Below are 17,971 nucleotides of genomic sequence, written 5' to 3'. Positions count from 1 at the left end.
GATATGAGAGAAGTGATTGGGGATAAACTTGTTTCTCTAAATGTAAAGGTGAGACATTACTAATCTGATGAGGATCCTGGTAGAATCAAAACCTTTTTTCTGTGAATAAATGGTTAACAGGAAGCTAGCAGTGCAGTTTTTGTTAACTTTTTGGAGATCGGCACTCGTCCAAGCATCTCAGGTTATGCAGGTGTAGCGGTGTTATGTCTTTTTAGGTAGAACATGATGTGAGAGGATGATAAAGTAAAAAATAAAAAAAGGTTTGAGCACACGTTGAAGAAAGGCTTAGTCCATTGTGTTCTATGTTTTCACCTGGATTTTGAATCTTCATGTGGCCTGAGTGAAATAAAAAACAATGTCAATAATAAATACCAGTTTCCCTCTTAGTGTGAAAATGCTTAGATTTAGTATTTTTGGAATCTATGTGTGATAATTAGATGTCTTACCTTATAAAATAAGTGACACAATGGCATTTTCTGATTAAATTTTTAATTAAAATACGAATTTATCCACAGATTAAAAATGAAAGGCAGAAAAAGCAAAATGTAGCTACAATCAGGCACCAATGATACATGTTATTTCATATTTTTAACAATTGCGATAACGCAACAATAACATTATTTACTGATCATTATTTAATATTCATTTATTCAACTGAAGACAGGGGCGGGCCAAAAGTAGCCCGCCAAAGACATTCATGGATTCTCCATTTAGATAACTGAGTAAAGACCAAGGTTGCACCTATCCCCCCGCCCCACTTGATACTCCTCTCACTACCTCACAAGAACTGAAAATAAAAAAAGAAACAAAAAACAAAATGCAAATGTCCACAGGAAAAAACAACACTAATTCAGTCAGAAATCAAGAATAGAAGAAGTGGTATTTAATATTAGACAAGCTAGCTGTTTGGGTGGAAGTCGGGAGTGATTTACCACACAAAACTACTTTTTATATAACCATTAGCCCTGAAAAACAGACGACACAGCTGGTGCAAAGAAAATGAGATGAACGACGTGCTGGAGCGGCAGCATGGGCCACAGTGCAGAGTGGCCAACAGACACGGAGACACACAGATATGGTATGAAAACAAGTGTGACGAGAGTTAAGACATCCCACCGCGGCGATGGTGGACATGGCTTGGCGAGACATTCCGGCACTTGTGATTGGAGTTTTCTTGAAGTAAGGGTGTTCAGGGTGTGAGAGACTAAGGCAGCACGCTTCATTCACACCACGACTAACGACCGATGCTTTTTAACCCGCACCGCGTTTGAACACTGCACCCACAGCACCCACGAACAGCAGGAGACAGAATGGGAGGACGGGGGGGGGGGGGGTCAGACAGTGAGGTACGATGGCCAAACCGGGTCAGGGAAGAGGTGAGTATCTTTGGGGCGTGTTGTTCTGTGTTGTTAAATACATCGAGGTGACTTGAGTAAAACAATGTCAATAAATTTCCCCCGTGTTAAAATTTATGGCAACTTCTCCACCAGCTTTTTAAGGTCTGGGTGATAAGAGAGTGGAGGCGAGAGAGACTCGTACCCTCCGGATCCCGAAAAAGGGAAGAAACCCAGGAATCCAAGAGAGTGAGCAAGATAAAGGTAAGAGAGAGAAAGAGAGAGAGAGAGAGAGAGAGAAAGAAAGAGAAAAACCCTGACACTGTACATGGGGACGGTGACATAAGACCCTGTTTAAGACTGCAGAGGACAGACATGACAGACTACAGCTCTACCAGCCTTCACATTCTACATTTTGAAGGAGAGATTGAGTCGTACGGATCACAATCATAGATTCACAATCATAACAATTACTGTCCTCGTGCTGTCAGTAGGATTCCATGATATTCATGCAGTATTAACATAGGAAAACAACAAAAAAAAGAAAGACCTATAACAGACCAATATCATTTTTCTTCTAAACATAAATAAATTGAATTGCTAGAATAACTCGATGAGGATGGCATCTGGCAGTTGATGTACTTCTTTACATTGTACTGGGATGTAAACAGATTGATTCGTTAGCCTGATTGGCATGGCCCCAAACCCACGCTTCAGTTCCTTTTAAACCCACACCCAGGCCTCCACCCCTCCCTCCCTTCCCTCCCCTCCGCCCCTCAGTCTGTTCAGTAACTTCCTTGCCTCTATGGTGTGACGTGTGTTTAGCGGATGTAGACGTCCCTCCCCCAGTCGTCCTGGTTCTTGTTGCGGCCCATGTTGGCCCCTGTATCCGCGGGGTCCTGGCAGTACCGCTCCCTCAGCTTGGCACGTCCATGTGGCTGCGTCTGGCTCGGCATCGGCGGGTGGTTCAGGTTCTCCTGGTCCGGCTCGGCCCCCTCGTCTTCCCAGGACGCCTGGCGGCCGTGGTGCTGGGCCAGGTGGAGGCGGCTGCCCCCGCCCCCTCGGTAGGGCTCGGGCTCTTCGTACGGGTCGGTCTCAATGTCCATGCAGGAGTCGCCGGCCTCGGTGTAGGCCGAGTCCCGGCTGCCTTGCGTCTCGGAGTCGAAGGTGTCTTGCCGTGACAGGCCCCGCCCGCTGCCGCCCCGTAACTGGCCACGAGAAGAGCGCAGGTACGTCTGCTGCTGCTGCTGAGGCTTCCCTCCCAGGTCCGTGGGATAGTCGTGGAGGCTGCCGCTCCCGCCGCACTCTGTCAGAGGCCCTTCCCGCTTCTGCTCCCCCAGGTACGGCCCCTGCAGCGAGCCGCAGCCATGCCACACAGCAACCATGCAGAGACACAAACGGTAGAGCAAAACCAGGCTGTGAGTGGTTAGTCACCAGGGTTAGGATGAGGCAGGACATACACACTGGGATTAGGTGCAACATTCACTTTGATATCAAACCACCACAATATCACAGACTGTGATGTTCCAGCTGAAAGGCCTTGCACTGAAAGCATTACCATTCATGAGTGACATCACTTTACATGCCACAATGCACACACATATTAACTCAAAAATTAAATGCACACAACATACATACACACACACACTTACACTCTCACTCCACTTCCGTACAAATATATTAAGATTAGAAGTTCTGCTAATTCAATGCTCTAAAATCACTTCACCTAACTGCATTAGGAAGAAACACACCCAAGCAGTTATTCAGCAAGCAGACTAAACTCTATCCTATCTATTAAAGCCAACAGCGCCATCTACTGGCTCATTGACAGCATGACAGAAAAAGTGCAGAATGATCACTACTGTCACCAGTTATTAGTGTAATTAACTCAGCAGCTGTGATAAAATCCACACCACATGATGCTAAGTGTCTAGACTGACTCACAAAGCTGAATATTTCCTTATTTTTAATCAAGAAATGGCAATAGATGCAAATTTGAGGCATCTGTCCTTATGTAGATTATTTCTGTTGCCACCAAAATGAATATCTCAATGACAAATGCTAAAAAGGAAATCAAAATGACATTTAAATATCTAACAATATGGCACTGATCATGATTGACCCTGCTCATAACTGGTAGCCAATAGTAACTTGGAGTAGAGGTACAGATGGTTTAGCATTTTGCCGTTCAAATTCTTATAAAATGTGAATAGATGAAACTGGACAAACTGTTAGTAGCAGCCACTAAACTAAGCCTTTCTGTTTGAAGAGGCGGACATGACTTGCTGCTTTCAGGGGCGGTACCATGGCAACACGGAGGAGGACGGCAAACTGGATTCTGCCTCCCAGAGAATAAAAAGTGCTGGAGAAAGGAGGCCATGGAGCACAAGGGGGCAGGGCGGGGGCAGAGGATACCATTTTCACTCTTGATTACAGTAAAATGGAGGAAGCTCCGGGGGCAGAGGTGCCTTACGGGTTATTCCATAAGTCCAAAGTGATTTGAGCTCTGCTATTCTCACAGTTCTCCCACTGCAGTGGAAGAAGTGCTGGCTTGAAGAAGTGGCTTGCCCATATAAACTCTGAATGGTTTTGTTTGTTTAGTATATGTTGCTTTAAGATACAGACCGTGTCATTTGTAGAGGGGTTGGTTTCTCAAACAGAGCTTTCTGCCCTTTATGTGTGGGTGTTTTATCAAACTGGCTTTTCATGTGTGGGAACTTAGATCTTATTTAGTTCATGCGCGTGTGCCAATGCCTGCATAGGTGTGTGCATGTGTGTGCGTGTGTGTGTTTGTGTATGTGGGTGAATGTGCTCCTGGGATCCGTTTTTGATAGACCCAGTATAAAGTCTCCCCCATATTCTAACCTCCCCACCTGCATGTGTGTTGTGTTTCTATATACAGCATGTCTGAATGAGGGAAACTTGATTTGAACGCTCTTCCTTCAAGGTAAGGGGGAGGGAGAGGGGCAGTGCGTATCTGGAGAGCGGGATTCTGGGTTTGGGTTTGGGTTTGGGTTTGGGTCGGGGTCCAGTTGCCGGACACGTCCCTCCCCCTCCGCTGGCCTTTAGAGAGCGTGCTCCTCCACTTTCGCCTCATTGGCGACAGGCCCGTCCAGGCCGGGCCACAGATCCAGATTTCGGCGCAGGGAGGTGAGCACCTGTACCTGCAGGTTGGAGACGGGCTCTGGGGAGGCGGCCAGGGCGGCGGTGGCCATGGTGCGGTTGAGCAGGGGGTTGGGCGGGTTGCTGCTCGGGGGGTGTGTGGCCTTCCAGTAGGCCTCCAGGTAGTCGGCGAGGTGCTCACAGGCGTCCTCCAGCTGGTTCTCATCCAGTATGATGTCAAACAGCTCCTACACACACACACACAGGGCAGAATGATTGACTTTGCCTGATATCAGACAGAATTGTCAACTCGTTACACTCCATTCCCATCTTCAGTCTGACATTGCGTCCACTCTAACCGATTTCCGTGGGGGAGGGGGATTCGATTTTCCCTAACCAATCACTAGAGACCAACATATCTGCCTGAATCTAACGTCATTTTAAGTCGACACTGATGCGAAAAAAACATCTCCCCTTTGAATAAATGCCTTCAAAGCAGAGTGCTGTTCAGATTTCAAACTAATTGGTACTTTTAATCTATTTAGAACAGCCTCGACAGCAGCGTCTATCTTTGTCTACAGCGGTCGCCATTGTTGTTATTACTCTTCCTTGGTTCCGGCGCCCAGCTTGACAACAGCTTGACAACGGCATTAGTCCCGCCCGTGGCGCTGATTGGCTAATCGTTAGTCCCCCCCAGCACTCATTGGACTGGTCGATTTTTCAACCGAGAGAAACCGCTGTTTCATGTCACGATGCCAGACCAGAAGCAGTCAACTCGGTGGAGTGGGCGGATTCAAAGGTCTGGACCCAGGCAATGAATGACTGTCCGTTCAACAGAAACTCTACGAACTCTGCAAGTGCTTTTATCGCAGACCCGAGGGTCACAAAGGGAAACTCACAGGAGGGCACTGAGCCAACTTGTCTGCTGCCACCATCTGCACATTCAGGTGTTTGGCCTGGGACTTCCCCCTGGACTTGATGAGCCTCTGGAGCACCTGGGGGGAGACAACAACACTGCATGTCTACTGAAACATCTTTACAAATGTGCCGGCCCTGTTACACAGTTGCATGCTGTAGAAATGTGGTGAAATGAAGGAATCCAGAAATGTCCAGTCAGCTGCTGCCATACCTTAGGTGAGGCTATTTTGATGTAGACAATGATGGGGGCCAGGGAGGTCTTGGCCAGCTGGGAGGGGTGGTTGATGGTGTCTGCGTCCAGGGCGACCAGCTGCAGGGTGCGGGCCAGCTCAAAGATACGCTCAATCTCACTCTGCACCTCCGCTGAAGGCCCGGGACAGAGATAAAACACGTAAATACAGCAAGACAGTGAGTGATGCGATTATGTAATTTATTTTTTTGAGTGGAGGAGATTAGCATTTGTCAGTCATACTTCCTTCAGTTTGCCTACACAAGTGCACAGCTGGCATGTTAGTACTTGTGTGTCATGCATGTCGAATTTTATTAAAATAAAACGGTTCCAAGCGTATGAATCAGACCCCATCACAGTTGAAGTTCCATTTATGCAAAGCTAAATGGAGCAGCGTAGCATTCTCATTCTATTGCCACTTCCCAACATTTAGGATTTCCTGATATACTCGTGATGTCTGTTGCTCAATGGAAGGAGGCACTACAGAATGAGATGCCTGTGGCACTTGGAATAACTTAAGGACACAATTTCTCACCATGTAAACAAAAAAAACCAACAACTCCTCATCAAACGGATGAAGTGGAACATTAGTTTTTGTTAGAGCTACTGTACCAGGCATAGCAGTAATTATTCTATTAGGTGAACCACTCAAGTGGACTGCTTGGGCATTTTGTTTTCATTGTTCCTCAACAGCAGCCTATAAGAGCCTGTTATTTAGCATTTAGAGTACGATTCCCCCTTTTATCAGCTTGTTGACGTGTAAGGACAGAGATTAAAAAGCAAGAACCAGAATGCGCCTCGCCTGCCTGGTCAAACTTCAGCGCCTTCAAAATGTGTGCTGCCAACCCAGCAGCAGAGAGAGAGATAACAGAGGCAAGGCAATCTGCAGAGGGACCAGGGCTGCAGGCGTTTTGGCAGCCTCCAGAGGCCTGAAGGGAAGGGAATTAAACCTGGAGGCGAAACAGGGAAACACTCCGCAGAGTGATAAGAAACATGGACTTTAACTGACATAAAGAATACCAAGGAAGGCTTCTATTAACCTCTCCAAAACTTCAACTTTTGCAAATTTGGATTTGCCAGAGGTGTATAAAAACTGTACCAAAGTGAGTTTATGAGGCCAAGGCCCAGCTTCGAGGCAGGCTACTCTTCGGTATGATCGCACACGTACAGTACAGGGAGGGGGATTCTGGGTCAAAGCATGTGGGGTGAGGGCAATGTGGAGAGTATCAGCTTCCCCTGTGTGCTCATCCCCGCTCACAGTTGTGCCCCCAAGCACCCTATCGCATTTCTCTTCAACCACAGACGACAGACACAGAGCAGCTACCAGCCGCCCTGCTGCCCTCCCACGGTCCTGTTCTGGTTTTTCTTTTTCTTTTTTTTGTTAAAGGGCTACAGGCTGTCATACAAAAGTGTGAGGAACAGAGAAACTGACAGGCAAGCAGACAGGCAGACAAATGATGTATGAACAGATGATGAATGTAGCGAGAGAAAGGGGGGAGGGAGGGAGGAGAGGTGCTTCATTGTTTTCCTGTAGGAAGGAGAGCATACGTACCCAGTACGTCTGAATCAAAAGAGAGTGGAGGAAGCGAGGGGGGGGGGGCGAGGAGAGATGGGCGGGTGAAGGGCAGAAAAGACAGGATGAAGAGAGAGAGAAGAGGCCAGATCAGACTTAGACAGTCAGGTAGAGCAGGTACATAAGGGAAAACACTTGACACCTTCAGTCCTGTGGATGAAGTACACAGCCTCCTACATGGTCTGTCCGACTCTATGGCCTTGAACAGGAACGTATGTCAGCTTGTAGGGAATCACAGAATTTACATTTTGTGGCGCAGAAGCCAAAAATCCAAGTAGCCTTTGGATTCCCTTTCATTCAAAAAGGAAACACTAAATACCACCGCTGTTACCATAAGGATCCAAAGCAATTCAAATAACAAAATATTGGTTTATCTGCTTTTCTATCATTTCCAAGGCTTCAGATCCTGAACCATCATGATGACACATTTTACTCTTTCCAGTTCTTTGAGAGTTACTGTCCTTATACAAGAGACTGAGAAACGAAATGCAGGTAACACAAACCACATTGACGTGAAACACAGATAGCGAAAGATAGTCAAATGGACGATAAGCAACAATTGATCTCTCATTGATTGTGTTGCACGGTGCCTCACTGTACTGTACAGTTTCTTTACCATCCAACCAAATAACTAAACATAAAGTCCTGATGGCAGAGTGGCCAGTTTGGCAGTGTGCTGTTGTCTGTTGTGGTTTATGGAGTATTAAAGTATCTGTATGTTGTCTTACCCAGGCTGGAGCGGGTGCTGGAGCGCTCGATGATGGTGTGTTTGCTGGGGTTGTTGAGGACTGAACGTTTGGCCAGGGAGATGTCCGCTGTCACCCGTGTGATGGATATCCTGAAACAATAATGGTGCACTCAGTCCTGTACTGGTCCAGTACTGGGTTGGTATACATGTAGAAGTAGATACCTGTTATAATAGCGTCTAGATGATACGGCTGTGGCCGGTAGCTCGCCTCATACTCACCTGCCCTCAAACTTGTGTTTCAGAAAGTCAAAGAGCGCCTTCTGCATCATGTCCGTCACCTAGAAGGCAGAACATCGGACATTAGACAACTAACAGGCGAAATGAGTCATAAAACAAGTGATTTGACAAAGCCATTTTGCTCATTTGACTTGCAAAACGCCTCACCTCGTAGCCTTTGAGTGAGGGCCCTACTAGAATGATGGGTCTCATGGAAGGAACCACGTCGTAGGGGGGGACATGCTCCATCTGAACCAGGGAGGACAGCACCAAGATTGGGGTGAGGCAAGCTGCTGTGCCGTGTCTGAGCACACACACGCACCCGCTACACACTCACACACACACGCACGAAGCTCACACAGTCTCTGAAATATGATCTACAGTCACAGAAATACACTCATACATAAATCAACATTAACTCAACACAAAAGCCCTCTCTCCCTCGACCCCCCCCCTCCCCTCCTGTTCCTGTGAGCAATCAGAATGATATATGGTGAGTTTCAGACATTGGAGTCCATTTGTTTTATTGACTGCTTATGAATGTTCCCAAGCAGAGATCAATTTCTCACTGAAAGCGCTCGTTTCAATTTCTGAGTCTGCGGCCTGACATAATTAAACTGTCCATAATTAAACTAGATGCCAGAGCAGGAGAGTTCTTGTGACTGTGCTGCTGGTCTAATATAACTTCACACTTAAAACCTGTTTCTTCTTGTTGTGCATTAGCACATGAGGCGAATTGTGAACTTGTTACTTCCAGGCCAGTAAGTGAATTGCTGAACTGTATGACTTTTTAAAATGTACTTATTCACATTTGTGCCTCAACCATATATTCAAACAATTCTGTCATCCCCAATTTGCCCATTTATGTTAAAAATCTAAATAAACAGCTCTTCTGACATGCTCAATGCACCGACCGTCTCTGCCACAGCGGTGCGTAAGCCATTCACACTGAAAATGGAAAAATGTGCAACTAACATGGAGTCTTATGCAAAACGCCCACACACAATCAATTCACATTCTAGCACATAAACTTTAGCCGTATATGAATAGCACATTGTGAATCATGAAAAGGCATGATTCATCTATAAGGACCCCATAAGCATCTGTCCTCTTTTGAAACAGTCTGTTTTGTAGTGAGAATAGGGTGAAAACAGTCACATGTCCTTTACTCTGACAACGGGGAAATGGGATGGGTTTTTTTTTAGATCTGTATTCCAAGCACGCCCCCTCCTCTGTGTGCTGTGCAGCTCTTCAAGAAGGAGATAGGGTTGGAGAGCCCTGCTCCACTACATTACATTACATAAAGCCGGGCAAGGGAAGCTCATTTCGACTCATTTGTATGCACAGAATCTAAAAATACATATTTTAAAAGTTTCCAAATGGCCCTTGTCTCTGAAGGGGCAGCGCTGGAGCCGTGTACATAGCCACAGTGCTCACTCGTTTTGAATAACATTAGCACAGTGCACAGTTTAATGTGGTCAATAGCAGGGGCGATGGTGTACTCCAGAGATAACGCGTCTTTGCTCCACAGCCTTATGCCTCGTTGTGTGATTCGAATTGTGCTGAAAAGCGTAAAAAAGAGCTGATAGTAGGCTACTGTCGCTCAAATCATCCGTCATAAATGGAAATGAAAGCATGTCAGTGTGCATTACTGTTGCACTGAGTGTAACATCGTCTGGAACGGGTCTGCACCTGCACACTGACAGCTGTGTTATAAGCACTGGGGAGGTGACAGAGGCGTCATCCTTGATTTACAGTAGAAACTACAAATGATTCTGTGATTGCTTTGCGTCAAAACTAATGCTGTGGAGCACTTGGAAGCACGGATCTTTTACCCTTGAATCCTTCCCTTTATAGTATGAGCACAAGTTACCACGAGAGAAGAAAAATGGAAGACAAAGCAACACAGGAGAGGAGGAGACAGAGTAAAAAGTTGAAAGGTTAGAGGTTAGTCTCGTTAGAGAACAAACCACACTCACCGACTTCTGTTTCTGTTTAGCTGGGCCACCTACAGTATCATTCCGCACACAAAAGCCCGACCAGAGAAAGAGCAAAACAGACAAAAACGCACAAAACACAAGAGCACATTTTGTTATTGACAGGCTAGGATTAGGGGGGGGGGGGATTGGGAGAGGAGTTGTTTACTGATTAAAACAGAGACCACACTGTCTGAATCCACCGCAGCTTCATTTGGAAGATTCAGACTGATAAATACAGCAGCAGCCATTTCAGAGCGAATCAGTTAGCTCAACGCCTCTCCCAGTTGACAAGCACAGAAACAAACATCCAAACATATCTCAGCGTTACCATCGTGACCGGAGCCTGAGGGGCCAATCAGTGTTAGATTCAGGAACCAGCAGCGGGGACGGGTCAGTTGTGAGAGCGGTTAGTCGGAGACAGAGGGGGGGAAGAAGGGGTGAGTAGACGAAGGAAGTGGGGAGGGAGGGGGGGGGCGGAGGGGATGAGACCTGACCACATCTCAGAGGAGTAGAGGGAATAGATGGGGTTAGGGTTAGGGAGAGGGAGGCTGGCGAGGTTAAGCAGTGTCCTGGGCCCCTAGCGTTACCTTCTTAAAGAAGGGCAGTCGGTGGGCGTTGGCCTGAGGGGACGTTACGCTGCCTGACGTGCCCTTGGGGGAGCGAGGGTCACCCTGGGACTCAGGGGGCTCCTCAGCGTCCAGGTCGAGGGGGTCAACGTCAAAGGCCACTGTGGACATGTCCACGTGAGCTGAGGGGGGAGGGGAGGGGCGGGGCGGTGCACGGAGAGAGAGGGACAAGAGGAGAGCAAAAAACACAGAGAAGGGAGAGAGAGAGAGGAAGAAAGAGGTGAAAGAGGATGAGAGGAAAAAAAAGAGGAAAGTAAAGGGGGAAAGAGTAAATAGAGGAAGGCATGTGAGATGCATCCGGAAAAAGGCATGGGAGGAAATTGCAAGAGATGGCACAGAGAGAACAAGGCATACACTGAGATCTGAAAAAAGGTGATTTCAACTGGAAATAACGAGTGACGAGAGATTTGAAATAAAAGAATGCGTTTGATTATCATGAAGCAAGAAAGCAGATGTAGGGGTTTGTAACATGAACGGTGGAGGAGAGAGTGAACTCGGAGCGCCGAGAGAGCGACATGGAAAGAGCGACGACAAGACCAGAGGTGGGAGAGCCTGGCAGGGGGAGAGGAGAGGAGAGGTGGGATGAAAGTGAGAAAGAGAGGAGGGGAAAGGTGTTGAGAGGGAAGGGTTGTGTAGCTGGGGAGGGAATCGAAGTGTGTGGCAAGGGTTGTCGGTGTTGGTGATGTGGGTAAAGTAGGCATGGGGGGGGGGGGGGGGGGGGGGGGGGTTGGGGGGTAGCGGGTTGGGGGGTAGCGGGTGTTCGCACTGTCTTGGTATAAGTCAGATCAGCCACGCAGGATTTCGGTGTACTACATAGATGTGGTTTAGACAGGCCAGTGTGGACTAGATACCGCAAGTATCTGTTATATATGATCTGCTCCACATTCAGTTCAGTTCAGTGGCTACTATTTTAAGTAATGCCCTGTCAGGAAACCCTAAATATCAATCAGTCTTGATTATTTTCTTCTTTTTTTTTCCCGCAGTTTGCACTTCCCTCCGTCCTGCTGTCTCTGCATATTGAGCTGCAGCACTGTGTCATCCCAGTGCTGCACACACAAGCCAGACATACTTATCAGGTTTAATGAGTGCAGTCCATTCTCACCTCTATTTCAGTCCTGTCCTGTTTGCTAATGACAGACTCCTAAGACCTCTCTCACTTCACAGCAACACCCACTGAGACGCGCCGTGATTCATCATCATGCCTGACTAACTAGCCAATTAAAATCTACATCTAAATATCAGGCACCCGGGCCTGTCTCATCTCTCTCTCTTTCTCTCTCTGTGTCGCTCACTCAAATATGCACACACACACACACACACACACACACACACGCACGCAGTCACCAGTTGAAAAGGTGACCCTGTGACCTCACCTGTGCCAGGTGGGGTGGGCCTGCGGGTTCCCGTGGCAACGTCCAGACTGGAGCTTCCTCCAGATTTACTGTGAGGGGGAAACACAGCCACAAGTTACTGCTGAGTAGGAGAAAGACGATATGGCAGCTTGAAAATACCTTGTACACAGTATGTATCCTGCATGGTAGAATATGGGGACTCACTGCTGTTTTGTCTATTTATTTGCTGACATTTAACTTTGTCCCTGGTGATGAAGTGATGTTGATAGATTAAAAAATATATCAGCAGTATACTATACACTGGTCAAACCTGAATCACACTTGACCCACAGCAACACACCTGATGGAATGTTTTTCATTATCTTAAAGCCATTTTGAACAAATATAAATAGTGAAGTTGAAGCCTAGAAATGAATTTCTTTCCAAAGCCTTTGCCTTTCCATCAAGGCAAAGGGCGGCTACTTTAAAGAATCTAAAATATAAGATAGTTTTGCCTTAACACTTTTCTGGTCACTGCATATTTCCATTTGTGTTATTTAATCATTTTGATGTATCCATTCGAAAATGTGGACAATAGTACAAATAAAGAAATATGTGGTGTGTCCAAACGTTTGACTGGTAGTGTACATGAAATGAGGGTCCAGTACCATTTATGGACAGAAAGTCATGTTTCAGTTCCTGACAGACAGTGTTCCCCACAGGCTGCACTCGCGGTCCGGCTGGACTAGGCTTGCCCAGTCTTGTTTTTGTAGTATACTGCTTAGTTGTAGTGTGCTGCTGATAGATGCGGGGTCAGTCCCGTTACCTGGAGCTGAGTCGGTTCTGTCTCATCCTCTGCTCCTGCAGCAGACGGGTGTTCTCCAGTTTGACGGGGCTGGGGATGAAGCCCACCTCGCAGCCCTCCTTCACCAGACGCCCAATCCACCAGTCATTGTTGTACTTCTGCATACAGCAGCACAGGCACAGACAGCCAGGCATCAATAACCAATACACTGGCCTTTCCCTGCTCATACAGATCACTATCGCCCAGGCAACCAGTGCCTTTTTGTCTCATGGGCACATCAACCATACACAAATGTAATACTTTACATTATGGGATTTTATGTTATGACGGTGCCACAATATAATGCCTAACACTATTTGCAGACTGTGTTTATGGAAAAGAGCTCAATGGAAGTCCGAACCTCTTTGATGTGCAAGAAGTCTTTGGCTTCAAAGGATATGGCCATGCCCTGCACAGGGACGTCATCGTTGGGGCCGGAGTTGTAGCCCACATTTGTCCGCACAGCAAATGCCACAGGTTTGGTCTGGAGCAGTGATGGGCAAGACAGATGTTAGTATGCAGAGAACGGCTCTCCAAAAACGAATTGAGCTGCTGTCGTGACACTGGAGTCTTAGCTAAAAGGTGAAATGCTTTTTGTTTTTTATGAATGTTATGAAGAGAATCTAGAGTTCATATAATACTGCTGCATAACACTAATTATATTTGATGAGTTTTAGCAATGTGAGAACACTAATGAAGTGAAGATTATGCAACAATAATCACTCTTAAAGTGCTGCTGTGTATGAATATCAGGGACAGGGGTGCAGCAGTCGACCTCTGACCTTTGCTTTCTCGAGCGTGGCGAGGGCCTGTCTGTCGGCCTCCTTCCTCAGAGCCTCTGGATCCTCCTCCAGGGACACGTCCGAGTCCGACGGCCGGCTAGTGTAGGAGTCTGCAGAGCCCTGAGGTGCACAGAAACACTTTAGTTTACACGCCGGTCAGGAGGAAGGAAGGAACCCCAGCCTTCCCAGAACCTCAACCCTCCTCACCGGCGAGGGTTAAGAAAGAGAGGAATAGCCCAACTGAATTCACAGGTTTCATCTGATACACATTACACACACCGGCGCACTGTGTCACCGAGGTGAGGGGAAAAAAATGAGTGGACTGCCAAGGTGTCTGTGTGTAATAACTCACTGAGAGTCTGTTGTCCAAACTGATGGCCCATTTTTTCCATCCCTCTCGTTTTTTTTGTTGTTTTTTTTTAGTAGAAAAATAGTAGTGCAGCTGTGCCTTTACAACAGAACAGTAATATGTGGTAATGTGGTAATAATGTCAAGAGTGGCCTGAGAAAAATAACCTCCATGAACACAAAAGGGGGCTTGGCCGCCTCGCCGTGTGCAAGCTGACTCCTAAAAATGACACAGACAATCACACACCGATAGCAGGTCAGTGTAATTTGAGTTGTAAGAGGATGCACAACAGCAGCCAGACGTTTCCACTAAGGTCGGGGTGTTTGATGTTTTTCGCATGCAGCGGCATAACGGGTTCAGTGTGTGGGTGCGTCAATGAGGGATGGAGAGAAAGAAAGAGAGAGAGAGAGAGAGAGAAAAAAAATGGCTGGAGGACCGTTTATAATATTAGCGGGGATATAAATTTCTCATGAAGTGGCTACGGTTTCCAACGCTTCCACCACTCATGCTCGGTAACCTGACCCTCTTTGGCTGACCCTAGCCCAACCACCCATACCACACAATAAAAACCCTGGCCTCCAGCGAGCCTGCGGCGCCGGCCCACTGCGCTGTATGGCAGAGCGCCGCAGTGAGGGAGGCGGCCTGAAGTTCTGAAGTGTTTGAGTGTTCAATTTATATAACAATCCCACTTGTTCTCTTCTTGCTGTTTTTGAGGTGACAGGCTGCCTGGCGCTTTGTAGGAGGTGCTGACAAGAATGCGGACAGCTGAATGTGCCAGGCAGAAGAAGTGAGTCATTAGCTGTGGGTTTTTAAAATAGAGGTGAGAATGCGCAAAGATGACATACACCATATGTAATGACGATAAAAAAAAAATAAAAAAAACCCTGCTAGAAAGTAAGCAGCTTGTGAACACGTGTAGACAAACACAATACAGAGAACGCACACAAGCAAAAAATCTCCATGTAGTCGTTTCTGGCTGCCCACTCGTATTGTTTACATTGTAGGTTAATATTGCTTATTTTACAGAACCATGGGAAATCTAAGCAGAAAGAAGCGATGAAAAGAAACTCAGAAAAAGTCTTTGGTTCCCCCATTCCTCAAACACAAACACTTAGCAGGGCCCTGGGGTGAGAGAGTGTAGCTCATCTCTCCTCTCTGCTCAAACAGAAAGAGACCAGACTGGACTTGAGGGGCTAAATATACCCAGACTCAAATACTGGTTGTGTGTGGAGGAGTGAGACATCTGTGCGGTGTGTTTGCGTGCGTTTGCGTGTGTGTGTGTTTGCACGTGCATTTATGTGTGATTAATGATCCTCTACGCATTTGATTACTGACCATGTGTCTCTGTACGATCTAAAATGAAATGACAAACATAAATGTTGATTCTAGCCCAGCCACCTGTCGTATCAAGGCGCTTTGTGGCTTGGCAACAACAGACCAAACGCAGACACTCCCCGTTGCCACGGCAATGGTTAGACAGGGTCCTCGGGCGTCTGCAAACCATCCCCACTTCCTGTTTCGTTTACAACTCAAACACTCACAGCGGTACGCCCGCATCTCACTAAAGTAGGAGCAATGATACTGTGAGCGGCATGCAGCGTTTAATGAGGATAATAACAGCCATCCCCCACTTACCAGCTCTGAGTCATCTTCTAAACCATACAGGTGCATCCCAACATGGAGCGCCGATTAAGAAAAGGTTAATAAACCTTGATGGGAAAGCCGCAGGAATCTTGTCTAAGAGAAAATCAGCTGAAATGATGTCTGAAATAACCTGGGACCAACTCCCTAGCTACAACAGGTCTGTGATGCAGCAAAATGTAGAGCGAGCGAGAGGGGGAGGGATGGGCGATGACTCTGTGTGTGTCTGTTCGTGTGTGTGTGTGTGTGTGTGTGTGTGTGTGTGTGTGTGTGTGTGTGTGGACAAATGCTTGCGAGAGTGTCTCTGAGTCACTCACCCAGTCGGTTCACGTCAAGCAACACAACCACGGAAAAACAAAGAGGCAGCGAAAGAAGAGCCAGAGAAGGACAGACACACACACACACACACACACACACACACACACACACACACAAAAATAAAACGTAAGTCAATACTTTATGAAAAAAATAGTACAGGTGGAAGAGGGTAGAGACAAAAGAGGAACTGATCAATAGTCCTTCCTAACTCTTCCTCCCCTGAAACACTTCAGCACAAGCGCATTGATAAAGAGTGAATGAGCGATCAGACAAATCCTTCCTCCACCTTTTCTTTTCTAAGACAGCATGCCACTCTCCTTCATTCCCCCCTCTTCTTCTCCCTGTCAATAGGTTGTGTCTCTAATTTAGTTGCTTGCTTCACTTCACATACAGCTCCTGTTCAAAATAGCTACAGGCCACCTGATGGCAGAGCTGCTTTCCTATTGGCGGGGCAGGAGCAGAAACCCCAGCAGTGTCATAGTAACCATCTCCGCAGCTTGTTACAGTGAACCAGAGAGAGAGAGAGAGAGAGAGTTACATCAGGAAGGCTCAAGGAGATAGACAGAAGATATACGAATCAATAGTAAATAAAACACTGTGTGCCCTGAAGGAAAATCGTCGCCAGGGAAATTTCATAACAGCTTTTCAACAGGTGATCAATGAACTATTTTCTCACATTATGCTTATTGCCGCTCTGAGGCCACAGCCTGGTCAATAGGCAGGGAAAATAACATGACACTATGCTCACAACTACATCAAAACAAGATATTATGGCTTGAGGGACTTTTCTTAGGAGGTAAATACCCATGTGTGCACTAACAAGACTACATAAACCGTCCACTGAAGAGCTACAAGTTTACATTTATTTGGAAAAATCCAAACTATTCTCGGCAGCCCAACAACAGAAAAAAAGAAAGGGTAAAAACACAAGCAGAGGTGTGAGAGGTGAGACTCAGTAATTATCACGAAAATGAACCGACTGGGTTTCTCCTGCTCCCTCCATTTTCCACAAAGTGGCTGCCACCGTGATGAATTTACACCTCCTTAGCTTTGATATTGAATAGATTGGAAAAAAAGAGGGAAACAGAAAGAGAGGAAGCATGAAATAAGGATCGAGGGCGGGACGGCGAGAGACAAGTGCTTTGAATAATGAGGGTTGAAAAGAGTTGCCCTGCAGCAAGGAAATGTGTTAATGTTGTTTCTTCTGATGCAATGGCGTCCTTGCAAATGGTTTCACTGGAAAAGGAGGTTGAGAAAAAAAAAAAGGAGTAGTTGGACGCAGGAATGCAGATCTGCATTTGGAAAGAACATTTCCATCATCATGGGTAAGCGTACCACTGAAAGCTTATATTATGTGCATATCGAATGGGCCAACATTTGAGTCGTTTCAATTCTGTTCCCCCCTTTCTTATATTTTCATATGAAATACAAGAAGTCGTCGCCCCTTCGTCTTCCTGTCCTGACGACAGGGAGGAGGCTGAAGGATCTGATCCGCTACCTGCATGAACAGCAGGCAGTGTCAAACTTCACAATGTATGACTATGTGATTATTATCTGAGCGCTCATACTGCTAACTCCTGTCCTGATAATTATATACTGTAGGTAAAAATATCATGTCAATGCACCGCTTTTGGGAAGTTAATCTAGACAACTAAATACCTCTTATAAATTACCTAATATCACACTGACTGTAATCAAGAGAAAAGCAGTGTACCTCCTCCCATTTGCTTTATCTCTGAGGCCCCAGTCCTCAAACATCTCACAGCATCTCAGCATCTCAGACAGCTGAGAGCCAATCAGAATGCATTACCACTCAGGTCTCAGTTCCACTGTGCATTCACATCACATCCAGCGCCGTAAGAGAGATTAGCTCAGCGAACGATCAAAAGGCAGGTAAGGAACAGGCAAAAGAGGAAGATAAGGAAAACTGTTTGCAGAAGAGATAAAAGGCAGATGTAAAGTGAGGAGCCGTAAAAGAAAGA

At 46.5% G+C, this 17,971-nt stretch overlaps 1 protein-coding gene across 2 annotated transcripts in view; it reads right to left on the bottom strand.

Moving 5' to 3' along the window:
• Positions 1-513: 513 nt before the first annotated feature.
• The window catches only part of cacnb1 (calcium channel, voltage-dependent, beta 1 subunit), a 28,241-nt gene continuing 10,783 nt past the window's right edge, over positions 514-17,971 (bottom strand). Inside the window, exons 3-14 of one of the 2 annotated variants that reach the window (XM_071539466.1) lie at positions 13,683-13,802; positions 13,262-13,384; positions 12,883-13,019; positions 12,099-12,166; positions 10,100-10,128; positions 8,289-8,369; positions 8,124-8,182; positions 7,885-7,994; positions 5,566-5,717; positions 5,336-5,431; positions 4,499-4,684; positions 514-2,683 (exon numbers count right to left, since the gene is read on the bottom strand). In XM_071539466.1, coding sequence (XP_071395567.1) covers positions 2,156-2,683; positions 4,499-4,684; positions 5,336-5,431; positions 5,566-5,717; positions 7,885-7,994; positions 8,124-8,182; positions 8,289-8,369; positions 10,100-10,128; positions 12,099-12,166; positions 12,883-13,019; positions 13,262-13,384; positions 13,683-13,802 — 1,689 coding nt within the window. In that variant the 3' untranslated portion in view covers positions 514-2,155. The remainder of the gene's footprint in view (positions 2,684-4,498; positions 4,685-5,335; positions 5,432-5,565; positions 5,718-7,884; positions 7,995-8,123; positions 8,183-8,288; positions 8,370-10,099; positions 10,129-12,098; positions 12,167-12,882; positions 13,020-13,261; positions 13,385-13,682; positions 13,803-17,971) is intronic. The other variant, XM_071539548.1, reaches the window with a different exon arrangement.

The sequence above is a fragment of the Centroberyx affinis genome, unplaced genomic scaffold (assembly GCF_046629955.1).
Source record: "Centroberyx affinis isolate AG114_WGS23_722 - 3 ecotype Tasmania unplaced genomic scaffold, CSIRO-AGI_Caff_v1 ptg000019l_1, whole genome shotgun sequence".
NCBI lineage: Eukaryota > Metazoa > Chordata > Actinopteri > Beryciformes > Berycidae > Centroberyx > Centroberyx affinis.
Note: the sequence above shows the minus strand (reverse complement) of the source record. Positions and strands in the feature narration are given on the sequence as shown.